This window comes from Nycticebus coucang, chromosome 18, assembly GCF_027406575.1.
Source record: "Nycticebus coucang isolate mNycCou1 chromosome 18, mNycCou1.pri, whole genome shotgun sequence".
Taxonomy (NCBI): Eukaryota; Metazoa; Chordata; class Mammalia; order Primates; family Lorisidae; genus Nycticebus; species Nycticebus coucang.
In genome coordinates, this window is record NC_069797.1 from 31,173,278 (window position 1) to 31,190,537 (window position 17,260).

The 17,260-nt window shown below is 39.1% G+C and overlaps 1 protein-coding gene across 1 annotated transcript in view; it reads right to left on the reverse strand.

Moving 5' to 3' along the window:
* Positions 1-17,260, reverse strand: part of EFCAB5 (EF-hand calcium binding domain 5) — a 135,378-nt gene that overhangs the window by 108,540 nt on the left and 9,578 nt on the right. The window contains 1 exon segment of the mRNA XM_053570868.1: positions 11,447-12,017. Coding sequence (XP_053426843.1) covers positions 11,447-12,017 — 571 coding nt within the window.

The window sequence follows — 17,260 nt, forward strand, 5'->3', positions numbered from 1 at the left end:
ATTGATATTTGATAAGGTGGTAATAACCTATCAAATATACAGTCCCACGTACTGGAGGAACTGAGTGGAAGGAAAATACTTTGTTTTTATTTTTTAGGATACAGAGTCTCACTTTGTCATCCTCGGTATCAGTAGAGTGCTATGGCATCATAGCTCGCAGCAACCTGAAACTCTTGGGCTCAAGTGATTCTCTTGTCTCAGCCTCCCAAGTAGCTGGGACTATAGGTGCCCACCACAATGCCCAGCTATTTTTTCTATTTTTAGTAGAGATGAGGGTCTCACTCTGGCTCAGGTTGGTCTTGAAACTGTGAGCTCAGGCAATCCACCTGCCTTGGCCTCCCAGAGTGCTAGAATTATAGGTGTGAGCCACTATGCCCAGCTGGAAAAGATATTTTTAAAAAACTACTAAAAAAAAAAAGATACAAAGAAAAGCAAATGACACAAACCAGCCCTACCTTATGGTTTCGCAAAATTACATGTAAGAATTAAAGTCCACTTCAATTCTATCTTCATCAAGAATGCTGATGAAGGTTGGCTGAGATGCCTCATGCTTGTAATCCTAGCATTTTGGGAGGCCGAGGAGGGTGGATTGCTTGAACTCATGAGTTTGAGACCAGCCTGAGCAAGAGCGAGACCACATCTCTACTCAAAATAGAAAAACTAGCTGGGTGGGTATTGTGGTGGGCACCTGTAGTCCCAGCTACTTGAGAGGCTGAGGCAAGAGGATTGCTTAAGCCCAGAAGTTTGAGGTTGCTGTGAGCTATGACTCCATAGCACTCTACCCATGGGGAAAAAGTAAGACTATATCTCAAAAAAAAAAAAAAGAGTGCTGCTGTAAAGCAGTAAATTAGATTGCATATATAAAGCCCACAAAGCAGTGATATTATATTTTTTCAGATAAATGGCCCTACTATAAAGATTGCTCTAAATAAGTAAAGATTGTCTTCTCTACCTATTGCTCTTAGACATCAAACATCATGAATCCCTTTTTGTCCTGGGAAGTAGGTAGATAAAAACTTTTTGGATCAATCTGACATTATCACCAGAAGATAAAGTCTTCACAAACCCAACAAAAATTTCATTTGTCTTTTTTCTTGAATACGAAAGGAAAGATGTTCATTTCTGAAGTAAATGGACTTCTCCAAGGGTCTGTAATAAATTAAAGACAACACAAACAGTGATATAGTTCAGAGAATTTCTAAGCAGGAATGTTTTTACTAATATTGCTAAGTATACAAACTAAGTCAATAGGCACTGGGAGCAAAACATGCTGTTGTAAAGCATCTTTAGGATTTTTGAATATCCTACAAATGCCTGACATTGCCATCTGTTGACATATAGAACTTGGCTTTTTGCCAGAGAGAAATGAAGCCCTAATCCTAAAAACCCAGGCAAACAAAGCTTCTTTGATTAACTCTTTCATGAAATTCCTACAACGGTGTTGCTCCAATAGAAACTGAGGCTTATCATAGAAATAGAAAATTAACTCTTATCTAGCCTTAAAGGGCCCTGTGAACACAGACTTTCAGTTCAAGATACATCAGTTAAACAACCTAATCCTTTTGTGCCATGGAATTGGTTGGCAATGGAACTTAGGCAAGAGCCCTAGTGTGCTTATTACTATTCTTAATCATAGACATAGGTAAATTCCTAGAGTTTTATGCACTGATTGAGATTAACGTATCTCTAACAGGATAACGGGTTTATCAATATTGGTTGGTTTACAGCCCTGACACCATTTCCTAAATTTTAAGTATTTTTTATGGAAATAGATCTAAAGACAATCTAATTTATTGCTTTACAAGAACAGATGGTGAGTGAAAATTTCCTGTAAGCTATTTATTAAATTTAATGACTCTGCTTCCTGCACACTATTGAAGTTTTCACTGATACTAAAACTCTCTTAATTTGGTTTCTCTTTAATTTGGTCTTGAAAGTTTAGTATGCATAATAACCTCCTATGGAAATTTTCTTTTCTTTTTTTGAGATGGGGTCTTGCTTTGTCATCAAGCCTAGAGGGCACTGGTATCATCATAGCTCAGTGCTCCCTCCAACTCCTGGGTTTAAGTGATCCTTCTCACTCAGCCTCCTGAGTAGTTGAGACTACAGCTGTGTACCACTATGTCGGGCTAAATTTTTCAATTTTAGTAGAGACTGGGAATTGCTCTTGTGCAGGCTAGTCTTGAACTTCTGGCCTCAAGAGATCCCCCCACCTAGACCTCCCAAAGTGCTAGAATTACAACATGAGCCACCGCTCTTGGTTCTTCTTTTTTTTTTTAATTGAGACAGAGTCTCACTATGTCGCCCTGAGGCTGAGACAAGAGAATTGCCTAAGCCCAAGAGTTAGAGGTTGCTGTGATCTGTGATGCCACAGCACTCTACTGAGGGCATCAAAGTAAGACTCTGCCTCTAAAAAATACATATATATATGATTTAACAATAAAAAAAATAAAAAGAAAAGAAAAGAAATGGGGTCTCACTTTTGCTCAGGCTGGTCTTGAATTCCTCAGCTCAGGCAATCCACCCACTGTGACCTCCCAGAGTGCTAAAATTAAAGGTGTGAGCCACCCCACCCAGCCAAGATTGTAGATATCATTTAGACCCTGGGTCAGTATACTACAGCCCGGGGCTGAATCTGGCCCATTGACTGGTTTTTTATGGTTCAAAAGCTAAGAGTGGTTGTTACATTTTTAAATGTTCTTTTAAAGTCAAAAGGAAAATAATGTTTTGTGGCATCTTAAGATTATGTGAAATTCAAATTTCAGTATCCGTAAATAAAGTGTCATTGGAACACAGCCATGCTATTCATTTACATGTCCATGGCTGCTGGCAGAATTGAGCAGTAGTGACTCAATTTGCCAGGTAAAAAACTTTTAATTTTTTTTCATTTTAATAACTGTATAATTAAGTACTGTAAAAGTACAAAACAAAACATCGGATCTGGAGGAGGACTGGGAATGTTTTCATGAGGAAGGATGATCTTTTCAAAGGTCATTTAGTGGCAGATGTGATGTCAGTCTGCTGTGAAAAAACACTGGCCAAAGCACCATTCATCAATGTAGAAGATTCATAAGATATTGGGCCCTGGAGCCAGACAACCTGTGTTCAAATCTGCCACCTTAGAGCTGTGTGATCCTGAGAAATTATATATCCTTTGAGTCTTGGTTTCCCATTTCAACAATGTCATTCTCTTTTTGTATTAAATCTAACGATATGATCAACCAAACAACTTTTCAAAGTAAAAAATTTTGTGCTGATTCAGATGGCTTGTCACAGGAACTCAGACATTTTAACCAAGAAGGTACAAAACTGGTTGAAGAGTCTTTGAAACAATATGATAAACTGAGTAGCAACCTGGAAAAAATATCTCAAGAGACTGATCAGAAATGTGAGTCTCTGAATACAAGCACAATATGTTTTTCTGAACATTGGGCATCTTGCTTAAATAAAAGGGAACAAGAATTTCAGAACTTATCGGACGTAATAACTTTGTAACTGAAAAACCTATTTTTTTGTTTTAAATGTTATTTTTCTTCATTTATTGAGATTTTGTTTTAAACAAAAAGTATTGACTTCAAAATTAGAAATAAAGATTTTGAAATATGTGCTGCTGAAGTTTGGACTCGGCCTGAGAATAATTTTTTTTTTCCTGAGAAAGTTCAGGCATCTTTTTTCTCTTCCTGGTGCTCCCTTGTCTGTGCACCTCCGATGGCCTGTGTCTGTGATGCTTCTGTTCGGTGGAACCCCGTTGTGTCTGATCCTGTTCACTCCAGTAACATGGGTGTTGTACATGCCCATTTAATTATGAGCTATATCCATCTGGGGAGGTAATCCATTCCATGATTTGAATAGCATGCTCTTAAAATTTCAGGGGTTCTAGTCTAAGGAAGCTAGAGGGCCCTCCCCTTCTTTGGTAAGGGTCCCTGAAGACAAACAGGGTGTACAAACAATTGATAGCTTCAACTGCCAAGAATTCTGTCCTGGCTGGTCCATTTCAGGTTCAGCTCCAGAAAATCTGGGGTGTGATCTATAAGGGTTTAAAAAGGCTTGCTAATTTAACTACCTCCTTCTTTTAAGTCTACCATAGAAATAAAGATTAGCCATAGTAATAAAGCTTAGCTGTAAAAATACCTTTATCAAGCCCCCAAATTTTCCGTGTAGGGAACCCAGGGCCAGTAGCATCACACTTGTGGAATACTATAGTTTGTGCAGAAGGCTTCTCTGGTAACCATTTAGAATTTCTATTACTGTGAACATGTACATGTTATTAATCAGGGAATTAATCATCCCCGTTCTCTTTGATTAAAAGTCAGATTACCTTGAAAGGACACGAGGTACTATCAAGTGGGCGAGGCAGATCATGTGTGTTCTCTGTTACTGGCCTCCTTGTTTTTTTTTTTTTAATTTTTTTATTAAATCATAACTTTGTACATTGATGCATTTATGGGGTTCAGGGTACTGCTTCGATATACAATGTGAAATTCTTAGACTGAGCTAAGTAACACATCCATCACAATTATACTCATTTCTTAATAGTTTTGAAATGTACCATTGCATCATACACATTAGGTAAAACTTTTAATTTTTATGTGAACAAATTTATTGATATTTTAATAATCTTAAGTCGTGGTTAAAATGTATTTTCTCTGCTGTAAAGGAATTTAACACCTGTTCTCTTTATTCTACTTTTTGTATGGCTCCATTTTGTATATAACTCTCTCTCTCTATATATATATAATATACACACAGACTTAGTGAAATATATTCCAAGGACAAAAAAAAAAAAAAGCTGCAAATAAATCTAAAACTTTGTTTAGCACTCCTATTATTAGAAGGCTTGTTGGTTTTATCATTTTGAAGCTATTTTATATAAATTTTATATAGATTAAAAGCTATTTTATAAGATTAAAAAATCAGTTATGTTAGGAACCTAGATTTTCAGTGCAAAAAAAAAAGATATACAAATATAAAATCAAGGAAATTGGGTAAAAACCTGGAAGCATTGTATTTGATATGAAATTATCAATATAAACTCATTCAAAAAATTAGTAATATTTTTTTTTTCTTGGCTCAGTGAATTTTTTTTTTTTTCTCTCTTTTTTTTTTTTTGTAGAGACAGAGTCTCACTGTACCGCCCTCGGGTAGAGTGCCGTGGCGTTACACGGCTCACAGCAACCTCTTAACTCTTGGGCTTCCGCGATTCTCTTGCCTCAGCCTCCCGAGCAGCTGGGACTACAGGCGCCCGCCACAACGCCCGGCTATTTTTTTTTTGCAGTTTGGCCGGGGCTGGGTTTGAACCCGCCACCCTCGGCATATGGGCCTGGCGCCCTACTCACTGAGCCACAGGTGCCGCCCGGCTCAGTGAATTTTAATGTTACCCTTTGGAGGGGGAAAGTGTTACACTACCTACTGTTTAAAGATACCCCAAATTTTGTCTGGCACTTTGGTAAAGAAAGGATTTGGTCCAGTCCTGTGCTGGCTTAGGATACAGAAAGGCACATAAAGTTGGTGGCTTAGACGTCTCTGGGCTGAAGTGTAGAGGAAGGTGGACAGGGAAGTGATCTGGGAGACACTGTAGAAGTGTGGGCTCAATTGAGTTCTTTTTGACTGGGGAAGTTGGTCCTGGACAGATGCTGGGGCGGCTAAGGGCAGCCTGAGCCCTGAGACAGGAGACCCTGCTGTGGTGGCCCTGTCTGCCCAGTTCACCCGCTCACTGCTCTGGAACCACAGGAGGGCCTTTCTCTGGGCTCCCTCCTCGAAGTCACTGGTGTGAATGATGTTTCTGCTGATGGGGACGCTGAAATCTCCCCATATGGTCCGGGAATAGCCTCAGGCAAAACGGTGTATCCTATCATGGCCCTTAAGGGTGGACCACATTGTACCCTTCCCAGACCATGGCCACCAGGGACCGGAGCTCAGACAGCTGAGGGCAGGACAGAAGGGCTTTTTCCAGAGGAGGAGGTGTTCGGTAAAGCAGTTACTGGTGCCGCCACAATCAGCACACCATTGAAGCCAGGCCTCCAAAGCACTGGATCGCGCACCAAACGAACTACCCACTGCACCCTATTTGGCTTCAACTCGACCAGGGTCTGCTTCTAGGTCCAGAAGGCTCTCTTGAGCTGGCGCACAGGAGCAGGCTTGGCCTGGAGCCCACGGGCAGCACAGCAGCCCCAGAAGTGAACCGTGCCAGTATAGGCTGCACGAAATGCTGGGCGTGCCCTAAAAATTGTCTGTCTAGTGGTGCCTGTGGTTCAGTGGGTAGGGCGCCGGTCACATACACAGAGGCTGGAGGGTTCGAACCCAGCCTGGGCCAGCTAAAACAACAATGACAACTGCAACAATAACAAAAAATAGCCAGCGTGGCGGCGCCTATGGCTCAAAGGAGTAGGGCACCAGCTCCATATGCTGGAGGTGGAGGGTTCAAACTCAGCCCCTGCCAAAAGCTGCAAAAAAAAAATAGCCGGCTTTTTGGTTGGCACCTGTAGTCCCAGGTACTAGGAGTCTGAGGCAAGAGAATCATTTAAGCCCAAGAGTTTGAGGTTGCTGTGAGGTGACCACCACGGCACAGGGAGACAGCTTAAGACTCTGTCTCAAAAATAAATAAATAAATAAATAAATAAAAATATTTTTTTGATACTAACCACTATAGAAATGAGGAAAAAAATTATATTTCTTACACAAATGTCTTTGTTGTAAAATGATTTTTAATAAGGTTATGTTAGTCAGATGTAAGTACTCCCATTGTATATCAAATCAGCACATTGTACCCCATAAATGCATTAATGTATACAGTTAGGATTTAATAAAAAATAAATAAATAATTATATTTCTTAATCTTTAAGGGCCTACAAAAAATGACTACACAATGTTTGTGAGCACTCTTACCTCCCAGATGAGTGATCCCTATCAAAAGAAGCAAGGAATCCTTAAAAAAAAAAAAAAAAAATGAAGAAACAAAAGAAAGGAAAAGAAAACTACATGAAGCATTGTCAAGAATACAGGAGCCAAAGTTGGGGCCATTTGAGCAACTAAAAAGAAAAAAAATAAGGGCTCTGTACCTGTAGCTCAAGTGGCTAGGGCACCAGCCACGTACACTGGAGCTGGTGGGTTCGAATCTAGCCCCAGCCGGGCAAACAACAATATCAACTACAACCAAAAAATAGCTGGGTGTTGTGGCGGGTACCTGTAGTTCCAGCTACTTGGGAGGCTGAGGCAAGAGAATTGCTTAAGCCCAAGAATTGGAGGTTGCTGTGAGCTGTGATGCCACAGCACTCTACCCAGGGCGACAGCTTTGAGAAAAGGAAAAATAAGTATACCTGATTAAAATATATTGAATAAATATTAAAATCCATGCATCCATAATGATACTAAAAAAAGAATCCCTCCCCAAAAGGGGAAACATTTTTTTATTTGCTGCCACTGGTGGTGACTACTGGATAGGTAAGTAGATATATGTAATATTCTGAAAATCTATAATTAAAAGGAAAATATTTATTCTGTCTTACTAGAGGGAAGAATATTTCATGTAACCAAATACATATCAGCTAAGTAGGATTTATTTCAAGAATTTTAAGATAGTTCAATATTAGGAAATCTATTAATAAAATTCATCATTAACGAATCTCAGGTGAAAATCAAATGATTATCTCCATGGGTCTTGAAAAAGTATTTGTCAAAATCAGCAATCTTGATTTTTAAAAATTACTCTGTAAGATAGAAATTATGCACTTTTCCTATTGTGATCCATTGAATCCACTGGATCACAATAGCTCCAAATGGAATAGAACTAATATTAATATGTACATATATTTTTTAAAACTGCTCATGGTGAAGTAGTAACACAAGAGGCATTTCTAAAATACTAAAGACATATAAAGACAAGGATGCCCTGACCACCACTATTATTTAACAGTGTATTGGAGGTAATAACCAATGCTATTAGGTAACGAAGATATTAGAAATGTAAAAGTTGAAAACTACTATTTTTGCAATCAGTATAGTTATTTCCCTAGAAAATTCAAGCAATCAACTAGAATTTCACTGTAAGTAAATTTGGTAAGGTAGCAAGGCACAAAATGATACAGAAATAGCTTTTATGTCTTCAGACCACCTCCAGATAGAAAATGTACAAAAGAAGAAAGTTCCACTTAAAATAGCAAGGAAAAATAACTAGTAATAAATCTAATAAAAGAGATGCAAAACCTATATAAAAACTATATATAGACAATACCAACGGATATAAAAGGAGATGAGCAAATGGAAAGACACCTGTTGTTCTTAGGTAGAAAAACTCCTCATTACTAAAGATGTTGGTTAAGTTAAAGATGTATTCTGATTTTGATAAAAATTCCTATGAGGTTTGCTTTGGTTTCTTCTCTCTACTTTTTCTCCAACTAGACAAATTAATCCTAAAGTTCATATTAAAAAAGTAAACATGCAAGAATAGCCAAGAGGCATCAGAAAAAAAAGAAGAGCAAATAGTGGGGACCAGCACTATCAGTTTTATTAAAATAAAAATTAAACAATTTTTCAACAATTAAAGCAATGTGGTAGTAGCGCATGAAAGGGCTATAAACTAATAGAATAGAATAGAAAAATCCAGAAACACACTCCAAAATATATAGGAATTTAGTAATAAAGGTTCATCCCAAACCAGTGGGGCAACACCAAGTAGCCATTTAAAAAAGGACAAATTTGGATCTTTACCTTACATGTTACACTGGGATAAATTCAAAATGAATCATGGTTTAAAATGAAGATCATAATAATTCCACAAGAAAATGCAGTAAAATTATTTTAATATTTTGAAATGTAGCATTAACTCAAAATCCAGGTGTCATAAAATAAAAGTTAAATTTGGCTACACAGAAATAAAAATACCTTCTGCATGACAAAAGATAAATGGCAGGTGAAAAACAGAGACATATTTGTAACTAATAGAACAAACTTTTTTGTTAAAAGGAAGAAAATTAAGAATCCATATCACATTTGCTTATATATGCATAAAGAAACTTTATAAGGGGCGGTGCCTGTGGCTCAAAGGATTAGGGCGCCAGCCCCATATGCCGGAGGTGGCGGGTTCAAACCCAGCCCCTGCCAAAAACTGTGAAAAAAAACCCCAACTTTATAAGGATTCATAGAAAATTAAGAAGAGTAGTTATCTACAGCAGAGGTAGATTACTGGGTAGATAGAGGATAAAAACAAGAGGAAAACTTTTCACTGTATAACTTTTTATACATTTTGACATTTGAACAGATGAATATATTGCTTGTGTGGAAAGTTAAATTTTTTAAAAGTACCAACTCAGATGGATATAGCTTCCTTTCCAGTCTAGAGTGACAAATAAAAATATAAATCAATATACATTTAGAGTCCCAGTGAGATAATTAAATCTATGAACAAAAGGAACTTATTTAATATACTTCATTAATCTTCAGAGTGCCTCATAAAAGTGAAGCACATAGAAGTATAGTTCAATAAATACTTTTTGAATAACTATAACATCACTTCTTTTAAGTCCTATTTGTGTGATTATGTTAATGTTCTACTAGTTTTTCAATGTTAAGGAGACAAATCATAATTGAAAAAATATGACAAAGACCTCAAGGAAATCAACAAGAAAAGAATGAACAACCCCATTAAAAACTGGGCAAGATGGCTTGGCACCTGTAGCTCAGCAGCTAGAGCACCAGCCACATACATCGGAGCTGGCAGGTTTGAACCCAGCCCGGGCCTGCCACACAACAATGACAACTACAACCAAAAAATAGCCAGGCATTGTGGTGGACGCCTGTAGTCCCAGCTACTTGGGAGGCTGAGGCAAGAGAATCACTTAAGCCCATGAGTTTGAGGTTGCTGTGATGCCATGGCACGCTACCAGGGGTGACATAGTGAGTCTCTGTCTCAAAAAACAAACAAACAAAAAAAACTGGGCAAGAGACACGAACAGAAACTTTTCTCACGGAGACAGAAGAATGGCAAACACACACATGAAAAATGCTCATCTTCCCTAATTATCAGAGAAATGCAAATCAAAACCACTTTGAGATATCATCTAACCCCAGTGAGAATGACCCATATCGCAAGGTCCTAAAGCCACAGATGCTGGTGTGGATGCAGAGAAAAGGGAACACTCATGCACCATTGGTAGGACTGCAAACTAGTTTAGCCTCTATGGAAAGAAGCATGGCGACTCCTCAAAGAACTAAAAGTAGATTTATCATTTGACTCTGTAATCCCATTACTAGGTGTCTATCCAAAAGAAAAAAAGATATTTTACCATAAGGACATCTGCACTTGAATATTTACAGCAGCTTGGTTCACAATTACAAAGATGTGGAAACAACCCACGTGTCCTTCAGCATGTGAATGGATTGATAGACTGTGATAAACATGGCCATAAAAAAGATGGAGATTTTACACCTTTTTTTTTTTTTTTTTTTTTTTTTGTAGAGACAGAGTCTCACTGTACTGCCCTCGGTAGAGTGCCGTGGCGTCACACGGCTCACAGCAACCTCTAACTTCTGGGCTTACGCGATTCTCTTGCCTCAGCCTCCCCAGCAGCTGGGACTACAGGCGCCCGCCACAACGCCCGGCTAGATTTTACACCTTTTATAGCAACCCGAATGGACTTGGAGAATATCCTCCTAAGCAAAGTATCACAGAAATGGAAAGACAACCATCATGTGTACTCTGTACCAAATTAAAACTAGTAGATTAACAACCACAGGCTTGGTTGGGTGCAGTGGCTCACACCTGTAATCCTAGCACTCTGGGTTGAGGCAAGTTGATCACCTGAGCTCAGCAGTTCAAGGCCAGCCTGGGAAAAACGTGAGACCTTGTCTCTACTAAGAAATAGCTGACTGGGTGTTGTGGTGGGCTTCTGTAGTCCCACCTAGTCAAGAGGCTGAGGCAAGATGATCTCTTGAGCCCAAGAGTTTGAGGTTGCTGTGAGCTATTATACCAAGGCACACTACCCAAGGCACAGAGTGAGATACTGTCTCAAAAAACAAAACAAAACAAAGCAAAACAAAAATCAACTACAGGCTCATACAAGAGAAAAACCTTAGCCGGGCGTTGTGGTGGGCGCCTGTAGTCCCAGCTACTCGGGAGGCTGAGGCAAGAGAATCGCTTAAGCCCAGGAGTTGGAGGTTGCTGTGAGCTGTTTGAGGCCACAGCACTCTACCAAGGGCCATAAAGTGAGACTCTGTCTCTACAAAAAAAAGAGAGAAAAACCTAGTTGGATTCAAATGGTGGTGGGGTGGAAAGGGTTTTGGTGGGCTCCCACCCATCAGGTACAATGCATGGGTATATGGCACATTTCCTGGGTGAAGGACACAGCTACAACTCAGACTTTAACCTTACAAATCCAAACTATGTAACCTAATTGTTATGTACCTTCATATTAACCTGAAATTTTAAAAAAGGTAATATAACAAACTGTACCTGTTGCAGATAGTACCGGGAACATGTATCTTCAGGTTTTCTGTGACATCTCTCATCACCCTCTGGTAACCAGAGATTTCTGGGGCTTTGATATAATAAGGATTGTTTCTCATTAAATATTCCCCCAAACGATTAATCGGATCAAACTTGGTTGAAACATCAGCTTCTGTTAAAAGCTTCTTCTTTTCCACTTGCATTAACATTTTTTCCACTCCGGGAACTAAGGTGGGTAGAAGTTTGTCAAGCAAATATGCGCGAGTATCCAGTGTCATGTTTTCGGTATTAAACCACTCTTTGGCCAAATTATCCTTAGGAATTTTTTTTCCAGCCTTTTTTTCTAGTTCTTTCTTCAGATTATCCTTTTCTATTATTTTCTGCTGCATGGCTTGAGCTCTTGCCTCCACTCTTTCAAAAAGATTTTTCTTCCATGGTGGTTCTAGCTTTGATTTCAGTTCAGATTCATCTAAATGAAACACAACTTTTGCAGGTTTTCTAATCACAACATTCTGTGAAAATCTCAAGTCCCTTATTGAACCAGTTGAGATTCTTGGCTGCCTCTCCAGGTTTAACTCTGAGGGGGAAAGAAGTGGAATGTAGGAAATATTAGAATAAGATTTTAATCAACATGACTACAGAATAATATTAGGAAAAAAGTCTTTTTACATCCATCTGCACAGTATATTGTAATACTATCAGATGAAAGTAATAGAAAAATAGACAACAGTGACTTTCACCACAAAATCATTTATTGTTGACTCCATCAAAAGTCATTCAGCAGTTCAGTTATTTCATTAAGTACCTAGCCTATTTCTATTGCTCTTCATTCATTTTTCTGTGCTAGTACCTCACTATTACACAATGGCCATTATGTGACAGTTCCAGCCATTACTTCCTCACAAGAAAAAAGGATTGGGAACAAAGTGGCTTTCTCCTCTTGAGGCTGTTTTATTACCAAAGAGGAAAAGCTTCCAGGCTCCCCACTCTAGGAGTTCTCTTTACATTTCATTGGTCCTAACTAGGATATGTGCCTACACCTAGACCAATCACTGGTAAAGAAAAGTGGGAGTACTATGAATAGTTTGTTTTTGAGACAGGTTCTCCCTTTGTCACCCAGGCTGGTGTGCACTGGTGTAATCATAGCTCACTGCACCCTCAAATTCCTGGGCTCAAGCAATCTTCCTGCCTCAGCCTCCCAAGTAGCTAGGACTACAGGCGTGACCTGCCACGAAGTCTGGCTAATTTTTTCTATTTTTGTACAGACAGGATCTCACTGTGTTGCTCAGGATGCATGAATAGTTTTGGTCAATCATAATTTCTTTCTTTTTCTTTTCTTTTTAGAGACAGGGTCTCACTAGAATGCCCAGACTGGTCTCAAAATCCTGGCCTCAAAAGATTATCCCACCTTGACCTCCCAAGTAGCTGAGATAAGTGTAAGACAGTCTGCTCATCTATACTTTTTTCTTTCTTTTTTTTTTTTTTGTAGAGACAGAGTTTCACTTTATGGCCCTCGGTAGAGTGCCATGGCATCACACAGCTCACAGCAACCTCCAACTCCTGGGCTTAAGCGATTCTCTTGCCTCAGCCTCCCGAGTAGCTGGGACTACAGGCACCCGCCACAACACCCGGCTATTTTTTTGTTGCAGTTCAGCCAGGGCCAGGTTTGAACCCGCCACCCTCGGTATATGGGGCCAGCGCCTTACCGACTGAGCCACAGGTGCTGCCCTATACTTTTTTCTTGATGTCAGGGTTTAAACCAAGTTTCTCTGATATCAAACGATTTTCATCTATTACAAAATTGAGGTTCAGTTGGCAGGCAAAACAGTGGGAAAAGGTGTGCTTTCCACCATACATGTATATTTAAATACATTATTTCCTATTCTTATATTTCCAGTCTCTTTCATATTTTCATTTTACAAATGCAGGACAGAGATATTGGACCAGGATGGTGGCCTGAGAACAGGGACCTAACAATCCCCTACCTACCAAAATCTATACAAATGACAGGAAATGTTCTGTGTGTGTTTTAAAAATATAGCATAAGGGCTTGGCACCTGTAGCTCAGTGAGTAGGGCTCAGGCCACATACATGGAGTGGTGGGTTTGAACCCGATCCAGGCCTGCTAAACAACAATGACAACTACAACCAAAAAATAGCCAGGCTATTTTTTCTAGTCCCAGCTACCCAGGAGGCTGAGGCAAGAGAATTGCTTAAGCTCAAGAGTTTGAGGTTGCTGTGAGCTATAACCCTACAGCACTCTATGGAGGGCAACATAGTGAGACTCTGTCTCTAAATAAATAACTAAAAATAAAATATAGCATAAGAATGCTGCAATCATGAAGGAGGCCTTCAGTAGTTAGAAATTTAGAGGATCTCTGAAAAATATGTAAAGCAAGCGGGAGTCAACTGACTGAAGAAACTACAGGGCTAAAAAGACACAGGAGGAAACCATTGTGACTTTTGGGAGTAGCTTTGAGGCATCCCAAGTTTAGAGGATGTAAACATGGGTAGCAGGAGAAAGACTGACCATTTGTGTATCTTCATCCCTATTTTGTGCTAATCATCAGACACCAGAGGCATTTACCGCTGCAGTGGGATAAGGAGTATAGATGTTTTGGCTAGAAAGGCAGGATTTTCACACACAACAGAAAATGAATTATTGACAGATTTCATTGTCTGTACATTTTGTCCCTCCTCCACAATCACTGGCAGCAGACTACAGAAAACAGAAACTCTACCCAGAGGAAAGCAAACGAGGAATCTCAACTGCAAACGTAAGCACACATATATAAGCAGCACAGAATATTTAAAGAAAACCATCTTCATTATTAAATTCAACAAACATTAGTCTCTAATACCAACCCAAGACCCTAGGACATATCATTAAGTACAACACATGTAAGGAGTTTCCAAAAGGATTATAATTAATATCCTCAGAGCAGAGAAATTAGAAGAAATTGTAAAATGTTAAGAATGGTTTATTTAAAAAGAATGGTTTAGAGAACTTGGACATCTAGTGTTTACATCTTGGTTTCTAATATCATTCTTTAATGTAAAAATATCAGGACTCCTTCAAGATATAGCTGATTCTAAGATTGGAGCAATAAATTTTTAAGTGTAGGCCAGGCATGGTGGCTCACACCTATAAACCTAGCACACTGGGAGGCTGAGGCAGGATGATCAATTGAGGTCAGGAGTTCAAGACCAGTCTGACAACAGTGAGAACCTGACTCTACAAAAAAACAGAAAAATAAACTGGGTGTGGTGGTGCATGCCCATAGTATTTGAGAAGCTGAGGCAGGAGGATCTTTTGAGTTGAGTAATTCAAGGATGTAGTGAGCTATGATGATGGCACTGCATTCCAGCCTGGGAGACAGAGTGAGACCTGCCTCAACAACAACAGCAAACTCACAAAAAGCAAAAACAAAGAAATTAAAAAAAACAAAACAAAACTGGAGCCTCTTGTGCCAGTAAGGAAGTGCTAAAAAACACTTGAGTAAATAAGTAAATGGAGAAGAATGGACCAATCTCCTGTGCAGAAGTATTCCAAACAACTTATGTAGATACTCTGCCCTCAAGGATGTGGAGCCTCACTCCCCTCTCCTTAAGTGTGGCCTTCACATGTAACTTCCCCTCATAGAGTACAGTATGAAAATGGGGTGAAGATAACTTGGCAGTTAAGAAACATGCCAAATTCTATACCAGGCTGATGATCAATATTAACCTTAACAGTTATGCCATATTGATGGCATGGACCCTTGATAAGCGATGACAGTGGTATTTTACCTTTGTAGCCTTACTCCCAGAAAAATATAACCCCAGTTTAATTGTGACAAAAAAAAAAAAATGAGGGCCAAGTGCAGTGGCTCATGCCTGTAATCCTAGCATTCGGGGAGGCCACGTCAGGTGGATTGCCTGAGCTCACAAGTTTGAGACCAGCTTGAGCCAGAGTGAAACCTAATCTCTAAAAAATAGCCGGCCAGGCATTGTGGCGGGCGCCTTTAGTCCCAGCTACTTGGGAGCTGAAGCAAGAGAATCGCTTAAGTCCAAGAGTTTGAGGTTACTGTGAGGTAGGATGCCACAGCACTCTATCGAGGGTGACAAAGTGAAACTGTCTCAAATCCGATCTAAGGTACATTCCACAAAAATACCAGACAGTACTCCTTAATACTGCCAAAGTCATTGAAAACAAGGAAAACTAAGAAACTGTCAGAGCAAAGACAAATCTAAACAGACATGAAATTAGACATAATATGGTATTCCAGATGGGATTCTAGAATAGTCGAAGGACATTAGGCAGAAACTAGGGAAATCTGAATAAAGTATGGACTTTCATTAATAATTATTAATATTGGCTCATTAATTGTGACAAATGTGACATATTAATGTAAGTTATTAGTAATAGGTAAACTGTGGAGCAGAGCTTGTCTGCTCTTTGTATTATCTTCACAATTTTTTCATAAATCTTAAAGTATTCTAAAATTAAAAGTTTATTTAAACACAAAAAGAACTCAGAAAATCAATGAAGAGAGAGAGAGAAAAAATACTTGGGGATGAGAAAGGATTTGTTGTGGAAATAAAACCATCAATACATTGGCTTGAAAGTCACAAAATACTCAAAGACCAACCAGCAAGCTAGAAGATCAAACTGAGTTGGATTAACAAAGCAAAGAAAATGATGAGAGATTAGAGAATAGATCCAGAACTTTTAAAATTCATCTTACAAAAGCATTAGGAGCTAACCAAGAATGTAAATGTAAGGAAATATTAAAAAAAAAATAATGCAAGAATATCTCTCAAAACTGAAGAAAGACACCCATCTTCAGCTTTAAAAGGCTTACCAGATGTGGTTTCCATTTGCAGTGATGAAAATTTTCTGGAACTAGACAATGGTGATGGGTATCTAACATTGTGAATGTACTTAATGGCACTGAATTTTATGCTTTAACATAATTTAAATGGTAAGTTTTGTGTTTTTTTAAAGGCCTACCAAATAAATAATGCAAGATACTACAAGATCTTGTTGCAACAATTTATATTCTCACCAGCCATATAAGGAAGTTTCTATATTCCATATCCTTGACAATATTTGGTATTATCTGTTTTCTTGGTTGTTGTTTTTAGTCATTCTAATGGGTATGTAGTGGTATATCATTGTGATTTTAATTTTCCCTTCACTGATGATTGAAACTTGGAAAATTTTTCTCTATTATAGGCTACTTGAATATTCTCTCTCTCTCTCCTTTTTTTTGAGACAGAGTTGCACTTTGTTGCCCTGGGTAGAGTGCCATGGTGTCATAGCTCACAGTAACCTCAAACTCTTGGGCTCAATCAATATTCTTGCCTCAGCCTCTCAAGTAGCTTGGACTACAGGTGCCTGTCACAACACCTGGCTATTTTTGGTCTCACTCTTGCTCAAGCTGGTCTCAAACTCCTGAGCTCAGGTGACGGACTCACCTCAGCCTTCTAGAGCACAAGGATTACAGGCCTGAGCTATTGCACCCAGCCTTGAATATTTCTTGTACGAAGTATCGATTCAAGTCTTGTCCATTTTCTATTGGGTCATCTAGCTTTTCTTTTCTTTTCTTTTTTTTTTTTTTTTTTGAGACAGAGTCTCAAGCTGTTGCCGTGGGTAGCGTGCTATGGTGTCATAGCTCACAGCAACCTCAACAGCAACCTCAAACTCATGGGCTTAAACAATTCTCTTGCCTCAGCCTTCCAAGTAGCTGGAATTACAGGCACCTGCCACAATGCCTGGCTATTTTTTGGTTGTAGTTGTCATTGTTGTTTGGCAGGCCTGGGCTGGATTCAAACCCG